General features: G+C 45.3%; 9 protein-coding genes and 1 non-coding gene across 10 annotated transcripts; 6 read left to right on the top strand and 4 right to left on the bottom strand.

The window, feature by feature from the left end:
• Nucleotides 1–88: 88 nt before the first annotated feature.
• On the bottom strand, nucleotides 89–8,594 carry PICMEDRAFT_17001 (hypothetical protein). The gene has a single exon (XM_019161424.1). The coding sequence runs from the start codon at nucleotides 8,365–8,367 to the stop codon at nucleotides 226–228; it is 8,142 nt and encodes a 2,713-aa protein (XP_019016823.1). The 5' UTR covers nucleotides 8,368–8,594; the 3' UTR covers nucleotides 89–225.
• Nucleotides 8,595–8,888: 294 nt separating this feature from the next.
• PICMEDRAFT_17000 (hypothetical protein) lies at nucleotides 8,889–10,732 on the bottom strand. Its single transcript, XM_019161423.1, has one exon. It carries the CDS (start codon nucleotides 10,464–10,466, stop codon nucleotides 9,033–9,035), a length of 1,434 nt encoding a protein of 477 aa, XP_019016822.1. The 5' UTR covers nucleotides 10,467–10,732; the 3' UTR covers nucleotides 8,889–9,032.
• Nucleotides 10,733–10,865: 133 nt separating this feature from the next.
• Nucleotides 10,866–14,540, bottom strand: PICMEDRAFT_16999 (hypothetical protein). Its single transcript, XM_019161422.1, has one exon. It carries the CDS (start codon nucleotides 14,385–14,387, stop codon nucleotides 10,971–10,973), a length of 3,417 nt encoding a protein of 1,138 aa, XP_019016821.1. The 5' UTR covers nucleotides 14,388–14,540; the 3' UTR covers nucleotides 10,866–10,970.
• Nucleotides 14,541–14,925: 385 nt separating this feature from the next.
• On the bottom strand, nucleotides 14,926–16,125 carry PICMEDRAFT_143896 (hypothetical protein). Its single transcript, XM_019160349.1, has one exon. The coding sequence runs from the start codon at nucleotides 15,972–15,974 to the stop codon at nucleotides 15,225–15,227; it is 750 nt and encodes a 249-aa protein (XP_019016820.1). The 5' UTR covers nucleotides 15,975–16,125; the 3' UTR covers nucleotides 14,926–15,224.
• A 263-nt stretch (nucleotides 16,126–16,388) lies between these two features.
• On the top strand, nucleotides 16,389–18,068 carry PICMEDRAFT_16997 (hypothetical protein). Its single transcript, XM_019161421.1, has one exon. The coding sequence runs from the start codon at nucleotides 16,455–16,457 to the stop codon at nucleotides 17,964–17,966; it is 1,512 nt and encodes a 503-aa protein (XP_019016819.1). The 5' UTR covers nucleotides 16,389–16,454; the 3' UTR covers nucleotides 17,967–18,068.
• Nucleotides 18,069–18,308: 240 nt separating this feature from the next.
• Nucleotides 18,309–19,844, top strand: PICMEDRAFT_16995 (hypothetical protein). Its single transcript, XM_019161420.1, has one exon. It carries the CDS (start codon nucleotides 18,489–18,491, stop codon nucleotides 19,740–19,742), a length of 1,254 nt encoding a protein of 417 aa, XP_019016818.1. The 5' UTR covers nucleotides 18,309–18,488; the 3' UTR covers nucleotides 19,743–19,844.
• A 64-nt stretch (nucleotides 19,845–19,908) lies between these two features.
• PICMEDRAFT_16993 (hypothetical protein) lies at nucleotides 19,909–21,149 on the top strand. The gene has a single exon (XM_019161419.1). The coding sequence runs from the start codon at nucleotides 20,039–20,041 to the stop codon at nucleotides 21,086–21,088; it is 1,050 nt and encodes a 349-aa protein (XP_019016817.1). The 5' UTR covers nucleotides 19,909–20,038; the 3' UTR covers nucleotides 21,089–21,149.
• PICMEDRAFT_16991 (hypothetical protein) lies at nucleotides 21,122–23,001 on the top strand. The gene has a single exon (XM_019161418.1). The coding sequence runs from the start codon at nucleotides 21,594–21,596 to the stop codon at nucleotides 22,548–22,550; it is 957 nt and encodes a 318-aa protein (XP_019016816.1). The 5' UTR covers nucleotides 21,122–21,593; the 3' UTR covers nucleotides 22,551–23,001.
• A 36-nt stretch (nucleotides 23,002–23,037) lies between these two features.
• On the top strand, nucleotides 23,038–23,109 carry PICMEDRAFT_t99. Its single transcript has one exon. It is a non-coding gene; the product is annotated as a tRNA-Cys (tRNA).
• A 255-nt stretch (nucleotides 23,110–23,364) lies between these two features.
• On the top strand, nucleotides 23,365–24,283 carry PICMEDRAFT_16990 (hypothetical protein). Its single transcript, XM_019161417.1, has one exon. The coding sequence runs from the start codon at nucleotides 23,418–23,420 to the stop codon at nucleotides 24,147–24,149; it is 732 nt and encodes a 243-aa protein (XP_019016815.1). The 5' UTR covers nucleotides 23,365–23,417; the 3' UTR covers nucleotides 24,150–24,283.
• Nucleotides 24,284–24,304: the final 21 nt, after the last annotated feature.

The following is a 24,304-nucleotide window of genomic DNA, read 5'->3' as shown; positions in this document are numbered from 1 at the left end:
TACAAACATTATGAGCAAAGCCCTCGGGACGCACTGCCTGATTGCCTCAGCGGACAGTCCGATGCGAAAGAATTTCGGAAATTTCAGTCTGCAGGAACCGGCACATGTAATGGTTCAGTGATAAATGTTATAGTGAATGTAATAAATAGAATGAACTGGTAAACGTTATACATAGTATACATGACAGTAGCTGGCTTGAATGCACCATACCACGCCTGCCCCTCCTCAGGGGCCTGTGCCATTTTCCTCTTCCTCTTCCTCCTGAACGTCATCTAGCGACTGATATAATGCTGCATCGTCGAGGTTGTTGTTCACCTGTTTGTCTTGCTCGACCAATTCGTTTAAAGTAACAAGCCTCTTTGGTGGCAAAGCAGTAAATCCGTTACCTATTTTGGGCTCAAGAAGATCAGTGTCATGAAATTTTGAACCTTCCGCATGGTGTTTGTGGCCATGTACTTTTCCATGCTTCGGGTCAACGATATCTCTGTGGATATGCTCCTCTTCATTACTCTTGGAAGATTTTGCTCTCATTTTCAAAACGGGATTGATTAATGGATTGGAGGATGCACCCTTCGAAGATTTTGAAGTTTTCAACGTACTTTTAATTATATTATGAGTATTTCGCAAAACGTAGTGGACAATCTTGTTTCTCAATATAGCAAAAAGCTCTTCGTTAGACATAATCTTGTTTCTAACTTCAATCATAGGAACTTCAATAAAAAAGTCGGACAAGTTAATGATGCGCAATTTCCCTGCCCCTCGGAAAGTAATTGAGAGTCTCATTTGGTCGATCTTTACCTGCTTTGCCATATAATAGGTAGCTGCCCTTTTGTCCATTAACTTGAGATTTTCAGATTTACTTTTTCCCTGCTTGCTAATATTGACGTTGTTTGTAAAAGAGACAGTACCTTCCTCTGTACTCGGATTTGATACTGAAGGTAAGAAAGAAGAGTTTTCACTTTTTGAGCTATGCTTCGGTAGTAATTTGTGGAAAGCTCTGGAGATCTTGGAACCCTGTTTTTCAACCGTCGACACAGAGGAGGAACTGTCAACCCGCTGCAGGCTAGTGGCATCAGAATTGATTGACTCTATTTCATCAAGCAAATCATCAGAATCACTATCATTTAATACTTGACTATTTTGAAGCACTTTACTTTTAGGAAATAAAAACTCCTGTAAGGCTTCTGCAAATCTCATATCAAATTCAACTTTGAGAGGCGCAAACGAAAAGCTCTTTTGCTCAACAATTTTGATTCCTCCAACAGGCGCCAGCAAAGTCCAATCCATTCTGAACAAAGGGTCACGAGAATCATCCAAACGGGTGAGAACCATTTCGTATTCAGCTTTTGGATGTTTGTCAAATACTGCAAAATCATACACATACGCTGTGTTTGTAGATTCTCCATTTGAAGAGTCTGTGAACATGTAATAAGAATCAATAGCACTTACTTCTACAAAAGGAGTCTTATTTTCATCCACAAGCTGAAGTTTGATAATAGGAGCCATCACATTCCACTGAGTAAACTCGTGCAGATCATTGTATTTTTTGGTTTTCGAAGTTTGCATGATATCAACAATAGCATTCAAGTTCAAAAATACTTTTTCTAATTCAATATTGATGGACTCTACATCATCCACGACATCAATATCTTCGGAATAGTTGAAATTCATTATTAATCTTCGACACTGGAGGAGTTGTCTTGCCTCAGCTTGTAAATCTCTTAGATCTACACTGAGTTCTGTGAAATCGGAAAAATCTGAATATTTTATGAAATTTTTCACAGATTCTTTTATTTTATGAATCTCAGTCTGATCATTCTCAAACATTGAGGTAAATACATTTTTCAATACTTCCAACTGAACACTGTCTGTTGTCACATTGACCTCTGGAGCAATAATTCTGACAGTTTCTTTACGTCTCACGTTCTTGTTATTGCCGTTCGTTGTATAGCGTAACTCGTTTGGTTTTACAAACAATAAAGCACATGAGATATCTTGAACAACAACACATTCATCTAATGAAACAGGAGTATAGTACATCTCAATCGGAAGCTTAGGAGGCCAACTGAAAGTTTTTGGATTAAAAAAAGAGTGTTTGTTATTGAAAATGTTTTCTCTATCCAGAACGTAAAGAAACGCATCAGTTAATATCAGTCCATTTCTGTTTTCACATGGCATGCTTATCTCTCCAAAATTTGAGTCAGCTTGATAGCCCTTCACTGTTACACTCCGTAAAACGATTTGATTACTAGTCAATAAAACACATTTGTTGCTATCAGTACTAATGGCAATTTGAGGTAAGATAAGTTTTAGCAGGAACGAGTCTTCAGTTTCAGCTTCCTGGTAACCAGTGGTGTCATGTAAAGCTTGATCAAAATCGTCCAACAGACACTTTGACTTCTCAAATTCAGCTTGAGGATCATTCCGAAGAAATGAAAGATCCGGATCTTCTTCCACAAATTGCTCTGCTGACTTTTGCACGGCTTTAGCCAGAGATAAAGCTTGCTGACTCATTGAGAAAACCAAAAACCTTCTGTCTTTGACTTTCTCCAAGTACCGTAAAAACCCAGACTTAGACTGCTTTGTCCATTTGATGTTGATGGTATATATGCTAAATCTGTTAATATAATTGGATGTCTGCATTTGTGCGGTAGAGATTCTTGACTTAGATCTTGAAATGTGTGAGGAAACTCTAGAAGCAATCTTTGAAAGCTCATATTTTACCTCATCATCAGACTCTTCCTGATCATCCAGAAATTCATCATATTCGGGGAAAACACCTTCACTAAATTTGTCCTTTAAACATCTTAGTACATGCAGCCTGTGGTGTAGCTCCTGTAAATCTGCATCCAGACCTGCCAAAGTTTTTTCAACAAACTTATTAATTGGTTTAGATTTTAAATCTTCTATTTCAGATTTATGGAAGGTTATCTGATCTTCTAACTCTTCTATTCTTGCGTCAGCAAGATGGGAGGCAGCATGTGAGAAATCTCTGTTGCCCAACTGACAATTGTGAGTTTGTGTCTCTATCACGTCAAATGGGAAGTCGACTTGAGAGCTACCAGCATCTCTCACATAATAGAACCTTGGCGTTGACGCAAATTCATAAACCTTCCACTTTGGTTCTTCTTCTGGGACAGGTTGAGTTTCAAGCTCGATGAAATCGTTATGATCATACCAAACTCGATCCATATATTCCCCACTTGTCGCTGAAGAAGAATCGTCAGTGAAAGTAGTGCTGGATTTCTCAAGGCCCAACTGTTTAACTAGCATACCAGTCGCCGAGGTTTGATTGAAAACAGCTGTTAGTACTCTTAGATCAGCGTCAACAAAATCCACAACGCCCTTATCCATTTGCAAGTGATACTCTTTTAGGGCAGTCTTAGTTTTATCATCAACGGTGACAACTTCCCTTCTGCATTGGTGAAGATCCATTGTGAAAGATTTGACAAAACATTTCATGCCAGTAAAAGCAACTTTACTGCTATCATGCCCCACAGAAGAATGCTGATAAACATGTGTTAAGTAAAGTGGCGAAAGATCAACGGTATACGTTAGCCCAAAAATGCTAGCACCAAATTTTGGAGACTTACTATCAACCAAAAATTTATTCCTGAACAATTTTCCAGTTTTTATCGGTAGTCCTAAACTAGACTTGAATGAGTCCCACCAAAAGAAAAAGTAAAACATTGCCATGGGTGTTAGATACAATGAATTGAAAGCCGAGCCTGCTGTGGACTTTGGTAGCTCATGACATTTGTTATCATCACGAGAATACAAGGACACCGCCAGATATATATAGTCACTTCTCCAACCTTCATAAGAATCCCAGGTTTCTCTCTCTTCGTCTGTTCCAAAAGTATCTGGATTTCTTAACTGAACATCATAATGAGGTCTAAAAAACTTCGTACGTTCAACTGATCCAGGCTTCACGTGTTTTTCATTGTTTAAATTTCTTTCAAACAAAAAGCCAAGCTTCCATACTATTGGCGTACTTGTAAGTCTTAAAAGGACTTTGGAAATTTTGAAATCAAGAGGAGTACCCATTCCGTTGGTCATCAAACTAGAAATGTACTCTGGATCAAATACTGGAACTCCTATTTCAAAAACTTGGCTCTCGACAATCAGGAAATCTTCAGGCTTGTCCTTTTTGTTAATTGAAATTTTGACATCTTTGTCCCACTTGAATGCAAATCCAGCGTTACGACCAATTAAATGATAAGGCGATTGGCTTGCTTTAATAAACAACGCAATACCATTCTTCAAAGTAAAAGTGAATTTCGATGGTACAAGAAGCGGCATTTTATCCCAAAATCCCAATTTTGGAGAAATATCAAGTGGAGGTTTAGATAACAAATCAAAACTGTTGAATGCGTAGCTCATACCCGGTTGTAAAGAAGGTGCCCATGACACAGCAGCGGCCTTACTTGAGTCAACAAAAACATCCATATCTGTGACAAATTTAACGTTAGTCATGGTACGTGCAACATGAAAAGCATATAAACTATCTCTCATTTGTTTATCATCATACTGAGGAACGCACGGGACAAAATTGTAACGGATTTCTTCTAAGGAGTATTTCTGTTCGCAAATAACCATATCACCAGCAAACTGAACTGCGTCAGAGCCATCACCTTTGCCTCCACCAAATCCTACCAATGGTAAAGGATAGTCCTTTATTTGTACTTTTACCTCGCTGCACCACAATTTGAGATTCATTGGAACCAAAATACCGTACTTCATATCTCTTGGCATGCCACCAGCAACTCTGTGCAGGAAATCAGGATAGTTCTCCAAACCAAATTCGGGCTCATCTAAATCAACAATAGCATCAAGCACTTTGAAACCAAACAAAGCACGACTGCTACCCTCCACAACAACAGGGAACTTTTTGAGAAATTCTTTACGAACTTTTGGATCAGCTTTCACCCCTCCGTCAATACTACCCATACACTTCTTCATTCTTTGCGTAGCCTTAACTCTACTGATCCAAGACTTACTGATGTTAGCATTCAGTCTATTCCTTGGTATTTCTATTGAGGTATGATATTCTCGCTGATAACCGAGCCAAGCTTCACATTCCTCTGTAAGGATCTCATTTGCCAACTTAGAACGTGCAACAGTAACTGTACCTTCATTTTTACTTTGAAGTTGTACCAAACCAGTGGACAACGATTTCTTCATCTGTACTGATCCTGTCGATGAAAAAGCACCGCCTCGGACTCCTTTACTCAAAGCTGCCGGCATAAGAGCAACACCGTTCTCAAAGCGTAAAACATTCCTGTACTTCTCTTCCAAATTTAACAACATCTTGGTTTCATACTTTTCAAAAGCTCTTTGTTTCGATAATCTCACTTGCTGTTCCATTTTCGCCAACATTACAAATGCTGTTATTTCCTCTTCAAAAGGATCATCATGGTTACAATATAAAATTCTCTTACTCTTAACACGAACTTTTGGAAACCTTGGAGGTGAGTCTACAAGGCTTGGCATAATTACCCCTACCTTGAAATCTTTATTGGTATTTTCAATAAACATCAAATCATGGAAATTTACCCGCAATTTTTTGATAGATTTGAAAAAAGCTTTCAAATTGTCAAAGGTCTTATAGAAAACATACTCATATGGAATCTCAACTCTTATATCTTCACAGTGTACCGTTATTTGCTCTTCATTCTTCACTATGAATTCTTTGGGGATGATGATGAAATTGCCATTTGTAACAATAGCCAAAAGGGTCCAGAAACCTTCGGCGTGCGCATTTTGACCATATATTCTGAAAACTTTAACTCTAATACTTTGAGACTTGGTAGCCGATGGTAGCTTGGTATACTGCAATGAGTCTATTTCAAATGCAAGATCAACGTCAGATGGAAGTTTCAATTTTAGCATTATCAAAGGAAATGCCACAAGTATATTCAAAGGATAAGCAGGTTTCTTTTCATTAAAATTGGCATCTTTTTTGTTGAAAGTGTGTTTTTCGTCTTTTTTCCTTCCCCCTAATGACTTCAGCACAGTCAAAATAAAAATCACTGTCCATAAAACTTCGACGGATAACATTATATCGAATATTGGGAAAACCAAAGAAAGCCTATTGTTAAGATACGTGTACTTGACGTGGGTGTTTTGAACGGAAACAATTTTTGGGAACTTGTCAACATGTTTTTCATGATCGTAGTCTCTTATTAAGGAAACGGTGAAATCAGACAGCCTGATATCGGAAACTGGTATATCAACAGTATTATCATGATTTATGTTGAACTCTAAGAATGAGAGACTAATACCACGCTTAAAGTTGTTGATAGAAGTTTGATCTTCACCGTCCCAATACTTTACTGGATTTTTGAAACATGAGGTTAGTGTTATTCTATGTATCAAAAATTTGAACGAATTGATACATTTAGGGAGCATTGAGCACTTTCTTGGCTTGTGCTCTGTATGGCGTGCATCAGAATTTTCCTTTTTTTCTTTATCTTCTACTTGTATTTCAATGGCAAGCTCTTCGAGAACCTTGATTTCCTCTGCTACAGCTGAAGGTTTTCTGTTTACCACTTCGTTGGCTATTAACGCCAGCTGTTTGAAAATATTGATATCTTCTGCCAAGAACTCAATATGGTGAGTGTAGAGAGATATGGTGTCAATGACGACAGTATCATCGTTCACAGCAATAGAACAAGAAGCATCAAACAAATCCATGACCAGCAGCTTATGCACAACGGAGTGTTCTATGATCGAAAACTGTATATTTCTGACAGCAACAAAAATTGACTTTGTTGGAGTCAGATAATTGTCCATCTCAAATAATGAAGCTAAATTGTCCGTCAGAGATGAATCAACTAAAATATCGTCGATTAGGAATTGCGAGATGATAGTATCGCTCAAACGCACCTGAAGCATTGAAGTCAAAAGTTGCGCCCGTGTACGCATTCTGTGTGTAAGACGCAAGATATTATCCAGAATGGCTGTGGAGTTTTGTTCTTTTGCTTCCGGGACAGTTTCACTAGCACTATTTTGACCTCTATTTTTATTAGTTTTGTTACGCAAGGCCTTCAATTTCTTTAGCTCTTTAAAAGCAATAATGTCCTCAAGGTTGGTAAAAAGCGTAGTGTTTGTGACTGTGAAAAAACTTCGGGCTATAAAGGAATCATCATGAGTGAACTGTTTAATAACGTCAGAGTTATGTATATTTTCAATTGAAAAGATAAGGGCCTTAAAATCCCAAATGCTGAGAAAGTTAAGAAATTCGACTCTTAGCTTTGAGTTTTTAAACGTCTCAGTGTAAAAAGTTAATCCGGACACGTTAGTTGTCAGTTTATAAAGCTTCGAGCCGGAGTATTTTTTGTAAACCATATCTTTCTTATCGGCACTGTTAATAGCATGAACAAAATTCTTGATGCACACTTGCGACTCGCCAGATTTCACATGCAATTCATCGACGGCAAAGTAGACATCACACTTGTCAAATTTGTTAAAATAGTCTTCAAAGCTTCTCTTTTTCTTTTCAGTGGAGGTGGTTTTCCCCTCATGTTCGGAACTTTTGTCAGGGGGATTTTCTTCTCCCACGTTTCTCGATCTTTTAGGTGTCAAATTCTTTACCAGCTGCTTCAATTCGTCTATGTCAATACTTACGCCATGTCCTACACATGATGAAACAAACTTGCTGAAATGAGGAGTGCAGGCGCTGGCAAGAGGAGTAGCCCCAACAATGGTCCATTTGAGGTCTTTAACCATTTTCCCATGTGCATCCGACAGGTTAGATATGCTGATATGTATCGAATTCCTTAATTCTCTTTGCTTTGTTTCCCTGTTTGTCTCCATATCACAGTTGAAAGAGAGGGACAGCGTCTCCAACCTGATCGAGGTGTCTTTTCTTATCACATCAAGATTGTGTATGACCACCGTTAGGGGCAGGATATACCGAAGCCACTGTAGTACTTTCAGAGTCTTGTCAATTGAATGCTGTTGCTCCAATTTAACTGCAGCTGTTGACTCTCCAACCGCATTACCGTTTGGCACAGCAGCCACTGGTGAAGGTGGTTGCTGTTGGGGGGCCTTCGAAGCCGTGGATGTAGATGTGGACGTGGAATTCTCCACGTCTAGCAAGAACAGCTTGAGGCTGTAGAAATGTACAACAATCAAACCATCGTGGTGGGTTGCCTTCAACTTCTTGCGATGCAAGTAGTACATCGGTCTGATTTGCACTGAAACCGACTTGATAGAGACCTTCAACGCTTCAAGGTTGATATGCACATTGATCAAATGCAGCCAGGAGATGAATCCAATAGTGACCTTTCCACGAAGAGCTATGTGGAGCAGAACGTAAAAGCCTAGGTAGGCAAACACAAAGTACTTGAAGTACTCTAGCATGGTTTTTGTCTGAACTGTGAATCCCTTTTCCTATGAAAGTATGACTGTCTATCTGTCTGTGTCTACTCCGCAACACTGGCTCAGGAACCTGAGTGTTTTCTACCTGCGTTAGTAGGGGCCTAAAAGTGTTTTCAGAAAACGCAATTGCCAGATACAGTGACTGTTTATGCACCACTGATGAGATGGAAGACAATCAGCAAGTCGCCAAACAAAATGTCTCTCTGACCTCTAGACCGCTTCCGAATAGAGGGTCCAAGATAAACGCTCAGCTTCCGAAGGCCTGTAGCCCGCAGGCCCCGAAAAACGCAGAGCCTATGGCAGAAAAGGCCCAGTACCCCGGTTCGGGACGAAGTTGAGAGTGCCCGGCACAGCGCGAGGCTCTAGATGCCACGGAGATAGGCCGGGAGGACCGGAGAAGCGAAATTTGCATGCAGAAGGTCCAGAGATTACCGCAAGGCTTGCAGGTTGCAGACTTGCAAGCCTTGAACGGCAACGGCAGCAAGAGATTACCAAGAGATGACCGGGAGATGATCGAGGAGGCTCGAATGGATCGAAAAACAAACGTGGCTGCTGCGGAGGTACAGGAAAACGATGGTGTTGGCTATAGAGGGTGAAAGAGTTACTTAGTTCTTTGATTATTTTGTAGTTGCACGGAGAAGAGGCGCTCAAGAGGTAATTATGCCGCTGTCAAGAAGGTTGTTGTGGAGGATCGTTTCTCTGACGATGGCGAAGGCGAGCTTGATGTTGTTGGTGTCCGTGGCCTGCGTGACATAAGGCACCAAGTTCAAGTTGGCCCGGTTGAGCTGCTTGAAGCGCCAAAGGATGTACTTCACCGCCTTGTTGACGTTGGCACCGCCGACGTAGTCGGGGAAGTACTTTTCCATCGGCGAGTGCGGAAGCTTCTCGATGAAGACGTCGATCTTGTTCAAGCAGAGAATTACTGCGGTTCTGCGGAACCACATGGAGTTCACGACGGACTCAAAGAGGTTCAGCGACTCCTCGAGGCGGTTCTTCGTAGGCGACTCAAGCAACGTCTGGTCGTACTCACTCAGAGCAACGCAGAAAATGATTGCAGTGACATTGTCAAAACAATGAATCCATTTCTTTCTCTCTGAGCGCTGGCCACCGACATCGTACAAGTGGATGTCCAAATCCTCCATTTGGAACTTCGTGTCGAAGATACCGGACGTTTGTTTTCTCGTACGCAAGATGTCAGTCACGCTCGGAAGGTAGTCGGCCTGGCGTATCCGCTCCAAGTTTTCGAAAAAGTAGCCGGCCGAGTCAAGGATGTAGAAGTCGTAGTCTGGGTTTTTGAACAGCTCCGTCACCGTCGGGTCAGCTGTCAGCTGGTCGATAATGTCCGCCACCCGCGGGTTGAGAGGCTCGGTGTTGTCTGCCTCAAACGGCACCTCGTAGTTGACGATGAATTCGAGGTCGTCGCTTGTGACGTTCACGAGTTCGGAAATCAAGTCGTACTCCTTCAAAGCGTTGGCAATGCATTTGGCAGCCTCGCAGATGTTCTGGAATACGAACGGCTTGTACACAAGCTTTTCACTCTCGGTGAAGCCATTCTGGTGAATTATCTTGATCTGCTTCAAGATGGTCGACTTACCAGACTCTCCGGCACCCAAAAGGAGCACCTTTGCCTGTGTCTTTGGCTTCGTCAAGCATTTCGTATTTTTGGACTCCACATTCTCGTTCACCGTTTGAAGAGTCTGTTTCGATTTAAGTTTCGACGAGGAGTTGGAGGGCTGACGTTGCTGTGGTAGTCCTTGTGCCGGGGTTTGTGTATGTGGCTGTGTTTGAGGTGTGGTGGTTGCTGCCGGAGTTTGTGTTTGTGCTTGTGTTGGCGTTGGTGTTGGCGTCGTTGGGGCCGGTACTTGTGAATTCGTGTGGGCGTCAGATTTCCCAGCCGGCGTCGCAGCAGCAGCTATCCCTGTCTGCTCCTGACTTCCTGCCGACGAGCTCACAACATCACGAGTCGTTCCTTTCCCGCTCGTGTCGGTCGTGTCGCCAGACGTGTTTTTGCGGACGGCTGCCACGGGCTGGCTCTTCCTCTCAACTGGAGCAGAGTTTTCTTTCGACCCGCAAATCCCCATACTAGTATGCTCGTGATCTCAGAAGATGCCGGTTGCTGGTTGCTGATTCGGGTTGTTTTCCTTCGTTGACAGCTGCAAAGGCTGTTTGGAAAATTAACTGCTGTTGTCGGTCACAACAAAGTTGGAGTTCTCGCCTATGGCTATTTGTTATCCTTCTTGCACCTGTGTTCCAAAACACAGTTTACCCAGGTGTAGCCTCCTCCGGTCCCAGTGCCGCCTTGTAACTGTCACTCGCCAGAAGTGGAAAGCATGAAATCCGGCAAGCCAATACGGGAAAAAAGATGGGGGCTCTCTCCAGCCAGCCCTCCCGCCCAGACAAGCGGGCAGCTCTCCGCTCTCTTTTCCGGCCGGTTTGGCCACAAGCCCATTTTATTGGGGCGCACATGTTTTTCGGAAGTTTTCCGTTGTTGCATTGTTTCTTTTCGGTTCGTTAAAATTAGAATCTGATTATAGATGATATAGTCTTTACTTATTTACTTGTACACAGTATCGTGGAGGCAGGGCTCACACTGGCTTGCCGCCAATGAACTCACTCCATCTTCTGACCTCAGGAGGAATGACAACCTCGGACTTGCGCAGATCTGCGAGTCTAGCTGGAAGCTTCTCTTTCAAGCATTCCGCAAACAACATCGAAGTTTGTGGTTCGTTGAAAAGTGGGATGCCGAAGTCGATAGCGTTTCTTCTCATGACGTAGTCCTCGTCGTCAAGGCTTTCTGCTCTGGCCTTGGCCAAGTTGAACACACCCTTGATGTCGTATTTCTGGAAAACCTCTCTCAACTCTCTCTTGTTGGTCTTTGGGAACTCGATGACCTCGACCTTCACGTCAGTGTACTCGCTCAAGTACTGGGCGACCTCTGGAGTCGTGGCGTAGTACTTGTAGCCAAGGCCACCCAAACGGTTTGCAACAGTGCCCAAGAAGTCCTTGGTCAAGTCACCACCAAACAAGATACCGGATGGTGGCAATGGCAAGTGGAAGTTCATGGTGGCTTGGATGGTGGTCCAGTATGCCTCGATTAAGTCTTTACCGAAACAAGCAATCTCACCGGTGGAGGACATTTCGACACCCAAGAATGGGTCAGCACCAGCCAATCTGGTGAATGAGAACTGTGGAACCTTAGTAGCAACGTAGTCGTACTTCTTGCCCATCAAGTCAACTGGCTTCAAGGTGGAGTCTTGCAAGAGTGCTCTGGCAGCAACTTCAATGAAGTTGACACCCAACACCTTCGAGACGAATGGGAACGATCTGGATGCTCTGATGTTACATTCAATAACCTTCAAGTCTGGGACACCTGTCTTTGCGTTTTCGGCCTTAATGATTTGCATGTTGAAAGGACCAGTGATCTTCCAAGCAGCCGCAACTTTGTCGGCAATTTCCTTTAGTCTGCCCATGATAGCGTCATCAAGATCTTGAGGCGGCAACACCAAAGTTGCGTCACCTGAATGAATACCTGCGTTTTCAACATGCTCAGAAACAGCATGAACAATGACCTTACCGTTGGCTGCAACAGCATCAATATCAATCTCTTGTGCACCCTCAATAAATTTGGAGATGACAACGGGATGTTCAGACGAAACCTCAGCAGCATTCAATAACTTACTTTCCAACTCGGATTGTGATCTGATAACCGACATGGCTGCACCAGATAAGACGTAAGATGGTCTGACCAAGACTGGAAAACCGACAGCATTGGCAAACTCTTCAGCTGCGGCAACAGAGGTCAATTCCTTCCATTCAGGTTGATCAACACCAAGAGTATCCAAAATGGAGGAAAATTTGTGTCTGTCTTCGGCCTTGTCAATGTCTTCAGGGTTAGTCCCTAAGATGTGTGCACCTGTGTTCTGCAACTTTAATGCAATGTTTTGTGGTAATTGACCACCGACGGAGACAACAATTCCTTCCGAGTGTTCCAATTCGTAGATATCCATAACTCTTTCAAATGATAATTCTTCAAAGTACAATCTGTCAACTTCATCAAAATCTGTAGAAACAGTTTCCGGGTTGTAGTTGACCATGATGGTCTTTTTACCTGCCTTTCTTAATGCTCTTGCAGTCGAAACAGCACACCAATCGAACTCAACGGATGAACCAATTCTGTAAACACCGGATCCCAACACCATTGTACCTTGATCTTGGAACTCAACATCGTGGCACGTAGCATTGTATGTAGTATATAGGTAGTTGGTAGAAGCGGGGAATTCTGCAGCCAAAGTATCAATTCTCTTCACGAATGGAGTAATACCATAACTCTTTCTCAATGATCTGACGGAAAGTTCGTCTGAACCAACTGCTAATGCAATCTGCTTATCAGAGAACCCTAACTTCTTGGCTCTAGACATAACATCTTCGTCGATTTTTTCAATTGATCCTAGACCTTCCATTTCCTTTTGCATTTTCACAATATTCATCAACTTGTTCAAGAACCATTTATCAATCTTAGAGAGCTCATGAACCTTGTCAACAGAGTAACCCTCATGCAATAAAGCTTGGCCAACAGCTAACCATCTTCTATCAGTTGGGTTTGCCAATGTGTCATCTAAGTCTTCGAACTTGCCACCTTGAAAACCAATAAATGAAGGGTCAACTTGTCTAATTGCCTTTTGGAAAGATTCTTCAAAGATTCTACCAATTGCCATAACTTCACCAACAGACTTCATAGCAGAACCAATATCTCTTTTCACATGTTGAAATTTAGCCAAATCCCATCTAGGAATCTTAGTGACGATATAATCAAGTGATGGTTCAAAATTAGCAGAGGTAGATTTTGTAACAGGATTTGGTAATTGTGGAAGGGTGTAGCCAAGACCAATCTTTGCAGCAGTGTAAGCCAATGGATAACCTGTGGCCTTGGATGCCAAAGCGGAAGATCTTGACAATCTCGCATTCACCTCAATAACTCTGTAGTCTAATCCATCTGGCTGCAAGCAGTACTGGACATTACATTCACCAACAACACCCAAGTGTCTGATGATTTTGATAGCAGCAGATCTTAACATGTGATATTCTTCATCGGATAAAGTTTGGGAAGGAGCAACAACAATGGAATCACCTGTATGGATACCTAGAGGGTCGAAATTTTCCATGTTACAAACAGTGATACAATTGTCACATCTATCTCTGACAACTTCGTACTCAACCTCTTTCCAGCCTTTCAATGACTTCTCAACTAAAATTTGAGGAGCTAATGACAACGATTGAGCTGATAAATTTCTCAATTCAGATTCATTGTTAGCAAAACCAGATCCTAAACCGCCAAGAGCATATGCAGATCTGACAATGATGGGGTAACCGACTTTGGCAGCAGCTGCAAGTGCATCATCCACTGTATTCACAGCAATAGATTCAGCAATTGGAATATTAATTTCATTCAATGCACGAGCGAAAAGATCTCTATCTTCAGAAGTTTCCAAAGTTTTGATAGGAGTTCCCAAAACCTTGACACCATACTTCTCCAAGATACCCATCTTGTTCAACTGCACACCAACGTTCAAACCGGTTTGACCACCAAAAGTGAGTAGAATACCGTCTGGTTTTTCACGCTCAATGATATATGTAATGTATTCAGGAGTAACTGGTAAGTAGTAAACTTCGTCTGCCAATGAATGAGATGTCTGATTGGTTGCGATATTAGGATTTATCAAGATGGATTTCTTGTTTTCCTCCTTCAGTGCCTTGATAGCTTGTGAACCAGAATAATCAAACTCACCTGCTTGACCAATGGACAACCCACCTGACCCAATCACCAAAACTTTGGAGACATCTACGAGGTGCAAACCATTGTCGTCCTTGAATTTTTTCACTATGTTACCACCTTCATAAGATGCAGTGGAGTATGACTTATTTTGAGTTCTCAAGACCGACTTGAAGCTAGAAAGTCTAGCTATCTGTCTAAGTTTGAATGGAGTGCTTATGAGTCTTGTCATTTTTTATGATACTAACAATAGAAAAGATTTCTCTTTGCAACTGTTCTTTCAGTCTCAAAGGTAGAAAACTTTCCGAGGTTAATGATTTTTTCTCTAGTCGAAGAAAAAAATCTTTATCCTTGTATCTTGTTTCAAGAAGCAAATCAGTTTTTGAGAAAAACTGTAAGAAAATCTTAAATGGAGAAGAAGATTTGAAAGAAGAGGGAAAAGTAGTGTAGAGAGTTGCAAATTTTTTTCACTCTCTTCCAGAAATCATCAAAGCTGCAATTTTGGAACCTTGACAAATTTTGTGACTCAATCCGCGATTTCCGGTATTACTTGTTTAGGAAGGTATTACTGTATCGGGTAATTTCCGGACCGCGGTAAACTCAGCTTGACTTTTACTTGTTAAGTTCACCCTTAAAAAACTGTATGAAGAGATTGCCGACTCCGAATTTTTCTGAACTTTTCTCAAACGGAAACCCCTTATCCTAGGTCAGTCAAGCGCCAATCGTCGTGTGAAGTAAGTTTTTGCTAGAAACAAACATCAGGTTGTAAAATGAATTTGCAAACCGGACTTCAAAAATCGAAGATAACAGTTACCGTCAGTTGGGTGTGGCTGTAAAAAAAATTGCCAGTATTGAGAGTTACTCACCTTCAACAGTCTAACGTCACTTTTCTTGCATCTCGCTCACGATGCTTTGTTCCCAAGGGGGAGGCATTGGGGGGAGGGGTTGTATTCATTAATATAAAAAGGAGTTTATATTTGAGAAAGCATTGAAAAGGAAATGGGGAAAGCTAAATGCTAAAGATACTGCTATAGCAGTACAAAGGCCGGAAGAGCAGCAGAACAAAAAATCAGTCTCTTTTCCATCTAGCATGGAAGGGTTGCCTAGCATAGTAGATTCCTCCCAACGAGAGATTTGTGTTCCATTGGTCGACCCATGAAATAAGGGCTGAGCAAAGAGCAATTTCTCTTGGAATTTTTGTGTCATCGACAATCAAGTTGAAACCTACACTACCTGCAGGGGCAACTCTTGCAACTCTCTCTCTGACTTCGGACTCTTTTTCACCAACGTTTTTGACTTTCTCTAAAAACTTTCCTTCTGTAGTCCACTGGTAAGTATTACCATCGGCAAGGGTAAACATTCTGTACGAACCAAGCGCATCGACTTTATGGCTGATTGGATGCCAGCCCAATTCCGCAACTGGTGCTTGAGGTGCTCTTATCAACAAAACATTTGATCTCAAGCCAGCTCTGCATGTTGCCACTGGTTCATCTTCACCCTTTGGACCTGTGTGTCTAATCTGGGCAGAGTACATCTTATAGGCACCCTTTACTGCCCTCGATCTACTAAACCAGAATAGCGATTCATTCTGGGAGGTTGGTCCGGCTGGGCCTGAGCCTTCAGTTTTGGTGTCATAGACGTCCCAAATTTTGGATCCAGTTCCGAACCTCTTTCTATATGCATATTCCGAACACTTCGATTCGTCCAAGTCGATGTAGTGTGGGATATAACGAGAAGAACGACGATGTGGAGAGATCAAGATAGACTTGACGAGAACCAATGGTCTCATAATAGGTCTCATTAAAAGTTCGACTGGCATGTTTGGCTATTATTATTGTTTTAGTTTTCCTTACTAGTATTAGTACAAATTACTCTACTGTTCGACAAGCTACTAAGCAACGAAACTGTGTATCTGGTGTTACACTTTATAGAAAAGGAGAAAGGAGCCGGCAACAAAGCACCAAAGGAAGGGTTTGGGGGAAGCACAACAGAAAAAGGTCCTTTAACAGAATGCATCTGCTACCCACTGCTCTGTGAAGCCAGTAGGATTCAGATCCCCGTTTGTTCATGTCACCAATTAAAGGTACAAGAGGGAGACGCGCGACATTAAATCTGTTGTACGCGTGCTGGCGATTTCCCTAAATCGGGCAATGGTAAATACTGCGCTAACGGTTTGCTGGAGGCCAGGGTTGTACATGGAAATGGATCCGAAGTCTAAAGCTGTTGACAGAACCGCTGGCGAAGTAACGTTTTTACGGAGCGCCAGAGCTTAAGGTTTAGCTGTTTAGCAGTTTAAGTCATGCCTGGAGCAGACGCCGAAGTTAGTTTGCCGGCTGAGACGAGTGACCACCACCCTATCCAGAGTGGCAGCGGAAACAATAATGCAAATGTGATCAAGTCCAAGCTGGCAGATGTGAGTGATTTGCAAGACTACTACGATGCGTTGGACGAGCTGGAAAAGCAAAATGGGAAACTGCAAACATTCAACACCATGCCAGAGACAGACACGAGAGATAGATGGCCAACGTTGTTTGAAATTTTGAATAAGAAAACACAATCACCGTTAGACCTATGGTCTTTTTATGTCTTCATGAGGGACGAGGCGCACTCTATTGACTACATTGACTTCTGGATCGACACGGTACAGCACATCAATCTGTGTAAGGTATACGTGAAAGGCTTGAAAGATTCCCTACTTGTGAGTGCGAGAGCCAGGCAGTCAGATATAGTTTCAAACGCGTTGAACGTCAATAACAAGTCGCTGCTGATCGGTGAAATTGAACCTCCACAGACAAGGTACAGCGTTAAGCGTTCTGACTCCGTGAAACATGATGCCGCCACAAACAGAGCATCACAGAACAGTAGTAAAAACTCCGGGTCTTCTTCGATGCTATTAGATCTATTGATGAAGCATGACTTGTTTGAAGGAGAAGACCCCCACAGGCTCTCCACCTTTCTTAGAGGTGAGCATTCTGTGAGAACCAGTGATCCGGTGGTCAATGCCAGGATCGACGAAATCAAGAGAAAATCACAAAATTTCCCGTCGTCCACGAGTATCAACCAGGCCGATATAACGGAAGGGTCGAAAAGCAACCACTCTTCATCTAACTTCAGGATATCAAGAATCAACCCTGAGATGGTTGAGACGTTAATCCAAGACGATTTTGATACAAAGCACAGGTCATACGACAAAGCACATTTAATAAGTCGGGTATCTTTGCGCAAATCGACACGTAATATTTTAAACACCTATCTTTCTGATGACGCAGAAAAACGAATAGATCTACCTACAGAGATACTCGACAAGGTCAGGTTTGAGCTAGAAACCCAGGGGAGAGATGATCCAGAAGTTTTTGACGAGGCAAGGGAGTATGTTTTCAAAGCAATGGAATACGACGCATATCCCAACTTTTTGAGGAACCACGCCTTAAAGAATGTGACGAGAAAATCTGCAGCAATCAGAATAATGTTGTCGATGATATCGGGTTTGGCTGCCTTCTGGACGGGTTACACGCTAATTTTCATGAACTACGAACCAAAGCCGACCAGAGCTGTGGTCGTGGTTCCCTTCTTTTTCATGTCATATTTCTTCTTCACTGCGTTCTACAGGGTGGACCCGATTCTGTGCTACGCGGGCTACTGCGAGAGCAATTCCACTCCTGGAGGGGTCCTCCCTATACGAGAGCCGTATGTGAAAAAGCTCTTGCGCAAGAGGTCCTGGTTTGTATTGACGGTGCTTTGTGCTGTTGCAGCAGCTTTCAGTGTGATTTTTGCCCTTGTTCCGGGGAGAAGACTCACCCACTCTTCTTAAAGGACTGTTTTCTCATGTTGTAAGCCTACTACCTCTGTATTTTTATGTTCTCTATACTTTATACTTCTTTTCTTGTGTATTATAATCATCTTCTCTTGCTCTATAACATGTTCATCCACTTTGTCACGTGACATTATTGGCGTCGATCGGCTTAGAGTTGCTTTTGGCGTACAGGGCTAACCTTGGCCCCTCTACCTTGAAACAAGCTTCACTTTCTATAATGCTTTACCACAGTCCAATAACGGTGACCTGTATACAAAGCAATTGTTGACAGTGATACAAATTCGTTGTTGCAAGAGCCTGAAATGCGAACGCAGTCCTCTACGCCTAGACCGAGCACACTCACTGTAAGGCGTGAAAAATGCCAGCCGGGTCGACTCTGCGTCGGGAGCCAGAAAGAGGAAAAAGCAAACGTGGAGCTCAACGGTACACTATAATGCAGAGAATGGTCACTGGACATCAAGGCAAAGAAGCAAGTGCATCGTTCTCACAGACTAGTAAAGAGCACCCTGAATTTTCAAGATGAGGGGCAGCAACATGAACAGCAAATATTCTTCTCGTGGGGGCTCTTCGTTTAGAGGGTCTTCTGCGTCGGGGTCGTATGGATACTACCATGACCCATACTACAGCAGCTCTCCCTCTCGAGGAGGCAGAGGAGGCTCTCGTGGGAGAGGTGGAAGCAGTTCATATGGATACTATGGCAGTCCCCCTGGTTATGGTGGACGCAAGGAGTCCGGGGACCCGCAAGGACATCCACATCCAAGTGGCTATTCGTACGGACGCCCGGGCTCTGGTTTGACACCGACGTCTTCCGCCTCCGGTTTGACGCCTGGCTCAGCGCAACAGCACTCTGAGCAAATGTCAGCGTACCCTGCTTCGAGTTCCAGTGCGGGAAGCGCAACTTACGAGCGGAGCATGGAAAGCAACGGCGAAAGCGGTGGTTACACCGCACATGGAGCTTCCAGCAGCAGCGGAGGTAGTAACGAGGCAGGAGGAGATGACTACGAATCGGCCCGGTGGGAACAGTACGTTGGCGAATATAGCCGAGGCAAAAGTGAAGGGTCTCCTCGATTTAGAGGCAGAGGAAGAGGTCGGGGTGGCAGCGGGAGAGGCACCTGGAGAGGAAGCAGAGGTGGACCATATTATGGACGAGGACGAGGCGGCTTTGAGTACGAAGGGTACCCTACTGGGCCGGCGTCTGGACAGTTCTACTACGGGCGAGAGTTTGCTGCTGGCGGCACGGCGGGCAGCGGCGATGTCGCTGCAACCGTTGGGGAGGCCCGGGCTTCTCCCGGCGAAGGATACAAATACCACGGGCACGAGGAGAATGGCTACCCGAAGGCACACCCGGGCGCCGCCAAAGACGAGAGTTCTTCTGTGTCTGCTGGTTCCGGCGCCGCTGCCGGCGCCGCCAGTGCAGCCACTTCTGCCGCAACTTCTGCTGCCGCCGTTGCTGCTGCAGCTAGTGGCAAGGCCGAGGTGGACAAGCACAAGGCGGAAGAGACAAGGCTCAAACGGGAGCACGAGCACAAGAAGAACATGGAGTTTCGGGAAAAGCACTGGATTGAGCGGATCCAGGCATCGGGGGAGATGCGGAAGACGCTGTCGAGACACTTCAACGAGTTGGACGCGGTGAACTCGAAGTTGTTGGACGTCGGGACCCGTCGGGCGGAGCTCGAAATAGAGGTGAACCGGTACAACCGGGTCCTCAAGGCGGAGGAGGACCGTGTCCGGCTTGCCGAGGAGAAGCTCGAGGCAATGAACCTCTCTTTCTGAGGCGGGCGCCGCCGCCGCTATGTAGAATAAAGGTATGTAATGTAATGTATAGAAGATCAACGGATAGATCGGGCTGCGCAGCAGTCCCACCGAGGTTCCACCGAGTTTGCCGAGTGCTCGCGAGCGAAGGAAATCTGAACGATTCTTCCCTGCGTCCGACGTCAGCCGCTTTGCGGGAAGTGAATGGCAAACGTATAAAATGTAATGCTCGGCTTGCTGCTGGAAGAGTGGGCAGTGGGCGTAGGGGAAAGAGATACCGTTGTGGGGGAGTCTAGAGACAGACAAGACGTTTGAAAATGTTAGACCTATTCGAATCGTTTTGTAATTGCGATTGCTCTGTTGTGAAGGGCTTTCTGCTTGCTGCGTTTGCAGTGGGTGTTTTCAAGATCACAACATTGGTGCTCTCTCTGGGCACGCTGCTTGTGCAGGCCTACGTGCTTCCAGCAGTGAGCTTCGCCAAGTACGGCGGCGGGAAGGGCGCCTGGGCGGTGATCACAGGCGCCTCCGACGGCATTGGGAAGGAGTATGCGTTGCAGCTCGCGGAGCGGGGGTTCAACATCGTCCTGGTGTCCAGAACGCAGGCCAAGCTCGAGCTGGTTGCCGCCGAGATCGAGGGCAAGTACAAAAGACAGACGAGGGTGGTGGCCTTCGACGCTGCCGAGGATGCGCCGGAGAACTACGCCGTCCTTGCGAAGGCGCTGGAGGGGTTGCCCGTGACGATCTTGGTCAACAACGTCGGCCAGTCGCACGCCATCCCTGTCCCGTTCCTCGACACCAGTGAGGAGGAGATGATGCGGATCGTCACGTTGAACAACATCGTCACGATGAAGATCACAAGGGTCGTGGCGCCGGTCATTGTGGCGAACGTCGGCAAGGCCACCAAGCTCCGCGGCTTGATCTTGACCATGGGCTCATTTGCCGGCTTGGTGCCAAGCCCGCTTCTCTGTGTCTATTCCGGCTCCAAGGCGTTCTTGCAGAACTGGTCGACCTCCTTGGCGGGCGAGCTGAAGCCCGACGGCGTCGACGTCGAGCTCGTCATCTCCTACCTCGTCACCTCCGCCATGTCCAAGATCAGAAGAGCGTCCTTTACAATCCCAAACCCTCACCGCTTCGTCGCCTCCACCTTGCGCAACGTCGGCCGCCGGGTCGGTGCGCAGGAGAGATATGCAACAGTCACCCCATACCCTGCTCATGCACTCATGCATTGGGGGATCGAGAATTCCGCAGGCGTTTACTCCAAAATCGTCAACAAAATCAACTTCGTCATGCACACCACCATCCGTGCCAGGGCGTTGAAGAAGGCTGCCCGTGCTGCCGCCGCAGACACAGCCAAGAAGCAGTCTTAGGCCTCCCGTCCTCCCACTTCTGCCTTCTACATACCGTATAGTCCTGTATATCTTGCCAAACGTCCGACTCTGAGCCCTCCTACCGCCCCGCCACCCGCTGCCCTTGCCCTCTATGCCGGACGCGAGAATTTGCCCGGACCCGTGTTTTTTTCCGCACAGGCGCATTCCGCCCATTCGGGCTCGTTTCGTGCTCAGCAGTTTCACGCGCCGCATTGGTGCTTGTGTTTACGTTTGCGGCCAGCAGGGAAGGGCAGGCAGGGGCTGGTGGGAGCTGGCAGGCCTCAGGGTGTGTCGCCTCAGGATGCAAGAAACAGGTTTAAGATGAGGATAGAGTGGAGGATAGAGCACAGGGTGGCAGGACCAGGGCAAAGAGGCTACGACAAGACGCAGGAAGACTGACTAGACTGACTAGACTGACTAGACTGACTAGACTGACTAGACTAAGCTAGACCAGGACAGAAGTGAACTTGTGGCTTCAGCAGCAGCACACCGAGCAAAAACGAACATGGAGGTCAACGATTTCGACAAGCTAGAGAAGATTGGAGAGGGGACGTACGGAGTGGTGTACAAGGCGATCGACACGAAGCACAACAACCGGATAGTTGCTCTCAAGAAGATCCGGCTCGAGTCGGAGGACGAGGGGATCCCGTCGACGACGATCCGAGAAATCTCGTTGTTGAAGGAGCTCAGAGACCACAACATCGTTGCGCTCTACGACATTGTGCACTCGAACTCGAACAAGATCTACTTGGTGTTTGAGTTTCTCGACATGGACTTCAAGAAGTACATGGAGTCGATTCCAGAGGGCCAGGGCATGAGCAAGAACATGGTGAAGAAGTTCATGGTGCAGCTCGTGAAGGGCATCTACTACTGCCACTCGCACCGGGTGTTGCACAGAGACCTCAAGCCGCAGAACTTGTTGATCGACAAGGAGGGGAACCTGAAGGTCGCCGACTTCGGGCTTGCCCGGGCGTTCGGCGTGCCGCTCCGGGCGTACACGCACGAGGTGGTCACGCTCTGGTACCGGGCGCCGGAGATCCTCTTGGGCGGCAAGCAGTACTCCACGGGCGTCGACATGTGGTCCATCGGGTGCATTTTCGCCGAAATGGCGCAGCGCAAGCCCTTGTTCTCCGGCGACTCGGAGATCGACCAGATCTTCAAGATCTTCAAGGTGCTCGGCACGCCCACCAAGGAGGTGTGGCCCGAGGTCGAGTACATGAGCGACTACAAGGAGACCTTCCCCAAGTGGAAAAAGCAGAACTTGGCCACCATCGTCACCAAGCTCGACCCGCCAGGCATCAACCTCTTGCAGCAGCTGCTTGCCTACGACCCTGCTGTCAGAATCAGCGCCAAAAGGGCCCTCATGCACGAGTACTTCCGCACCGACGACGACTCCTACCACCAGATGGAGTATCCGCAGCGCTCGAGCATGCAGGTCGACTCCTCGACGCTGTACGTCTGATGCTCTTTACCCACTGTGATTCCCCTCTCTTTTTTTCTTCCTTCCTTTCTTCCTTTCTTTCTTCCTGTTCTATGCTTGCCTTTCTTTGTTTTCTTGTTTCTTTTCTTCAGTATAGATTCTCCCACTCTTTGTTTTCCCCGCTTTACATGTTTTCGCATATTTTGTTGGATGACGTTCAACTGGTACTGGGTGATTGCTCACAAATCCAGAGTTTGTATAAGTACATTTATATAAGGCTTATTAATCAGTAATTACATTTGGCATATATCTATCACGCGGAGACTGGTGGAGAAGGGCGGTGGTCGTGGATCGTCGGCGGTTGTCTGTATGCCACAATTCAAAACTGGACAATTGATTTCGTTTCGCAATAAAACAATCACTTCTCTGCCTCGAAAGCAGCTATGTACGTCAGCAAAATCGCAAACACAACCTTGCAGACATCCTTTCCCCGCTACAACACAGACCATGAAATTTTAAAACCAGAAATGCACGCGTAGCTCAGTGGTAGAGCAGCAGATTGCAAATCTGTTGGTCGCCGGTTCAAACCCGGCCGCGGGCTCTCTTTTTTCTTTTTTCCCACTCTATTTTTCTTGCGCAAAATTGCGCGCAGTCACGTGCAGTCGCGCTCCAGCTTTCGCCCTCTTCCACAATAACTCCGGCAGGAAAGAAAAGGTACCCCAAACGTGCCAGTATGTCCCTCTTTGTAGAGAACCCGGTGGAAAATTTCAGGTTTCGGCAAGTGCCTGCCTATATATATAACTGTCTCCTTTTCTTCGCCTTCTCAGATGTTTCTGCTCGGACCTCTTTTGGGTTCCGTGCGTTCTTCTTGTTTTCAATTCTCATCTTGCCACGTTCAACACTCAAACAATGTTCTCCAGATCCATCCTCAGAAACTCCGCCTTCAAGGCATCTGCTAAGAGATTCGTCTCCTTCGACGCTGCTTCCCAACCAAGAATCAGAATTGGTTCCGCCGCTCCAAACTTCAAGGCTCCAACCACCGTCGGTGAGATTGACTTCCACCAGTACTTGGGCAACTCCTGGGGTGTTTTGTTCTCCCACCCAGCAGACTTCACTCCTGTCTGTACCACTGAATTGGGTGCCTTTGCTGCATTGAAGCCTGAATTCGACGCCAGAAACGTCAAGTTGATCGGTTTGTCTGCCGAAGGCATCCCATCCCACAAGGAATGGATCAAGGACATTGAGGAAGTCGCTTTGGGCGGCAAGAAGTTTACCTTCCCAATCATCGGTGACGAGTCCAAGGAAGTCGCATACAAGTACGACATGGTTGATGAAAACGGATTCAAGGCCTTGCAATCCGGTGGCCCAATTGCTACCATCAGATCTGTCTTTGTCATTGACCCAAAGAAGACCATCAGATTAGTTCTGACCTACCCTGCTTCTGTTGGTAGAAACACCTCCGAAGTTTTGAGAGTCATCGACTCCTTGCAAAAGGGTGACGCTAAGGGTGTTGTTACCCCAGTCAACTGGCAAGCAGGTGAGGATGTCATCATTCCACCTTCTGTCTCCAACGAGGCTGCCAAGGAAAAGTTCGGCTCCTTCAGCGAGGTCAAGCCATACTTGAGATTCACCAAGGCCTAATTTGATTGAGTTAAAACTGGCTTTTCTTCTGTCCACAAACTTTACTCCCCCTACATCTAAATAGTGTATAGGATTATTTATACGATGCTTTCTGACATAATGTTTACCTGAAAACCAAGAACGTTAGGGCCCTGCTTGCCCTGTTGTCGTTATCA

Source organism: Pichia membranifaciens (assembly GCF_001661235.1).
Source record: "Pichia membranifaciens NRRL Y-2026 unplaced genomic scaffold PICMEscaffold_4, whole genome shotgun sequence".
NCBI classification, from domain to species: Eukaryota; Fungi; Ascomycota; class Pichiomycetes; order Pichiales; family Pichiaceae; genus Pichia; species Pichia membranifaciens.
The sequence above is the reverse complement of the archived record's forward strand: the minus strand, read 5'-3'. Positions and strand labels throughout refer to the sequence as shown.

What these genes read in the sequence shown, in the direction of transcription:
- PICMEDRAFT_143896 (XM_019160349.1), bottom strand. Translation starts at nt 15,974, where the DNA reads ATGCCAGTCGAACTTTTAATGAGACCTATTATGAGACCATTGGTTCTC.
- PICMEDRAFT_16991 (XM_019161418.1), top strand. Translation starts at nt 21,594, where the DNA reads ATGGAGGTCAACGATTTCGACAAGCTAGAGAAGATTGGAGAGGGGACG.
- PICMEDRAFT_16993 (XM_019161419.1), top strand. Translation starts at nt 20,039, where the DNA reads ATGTTAGACCTATTCGAATCGTTTTGTAATTGCGATTGCTCTGTTGTG.
- PICMEDRAFT_16997 (XM_019161421.1), top strand. Translation starts at nt 16,455, where the DNA reads ATGCCTGGAGCAGACGCCGAAGTTAGTTTGCCGGCTGAGACGAGTGAC.
- PICMEDRAFT_16990 (XM_019161417.1), top strand. Translation starts at nt 23,418, where the DNA reads ATGTTCTCCAGATCCATCCTCAGAAACTCCGCCTTCAAGGCATCTGCT.
- PICMEDRAFT_17000 (XM_019161423.1), bottom strand. Translation starts at nt 10,466, where the DNA reads ATGGGGATTTGCGGGTCGAAAGAAAACTCTGCTCCAGTTGAGAGGAAG.
- PICMEDRAFT_16999 (XM_019161422.1), bottom strand. Translation starts at nt 14,387, where the DNA reads ATGACAAGACTCATAAGCACTCCATTCAAACTTAGACAGATAGCTAGA.
- PICMEDRAFT_16995 (XM_019161420.1), top strand. Translation starts at nt 18,489, where the DNA reads ATGAGGGGCAGCAACATGAACAGCAAATATTCTTCTCGTGGGGGCTCT.
- PICMEDRAFT_17001 (XM_019161424.1), bottom strand. Translation starts at nt 8,367, where the DNA reads ATGCTAGAGTACTTCAAGTACTTTGTGTTTGCCTACCTAGGCTTTTAC.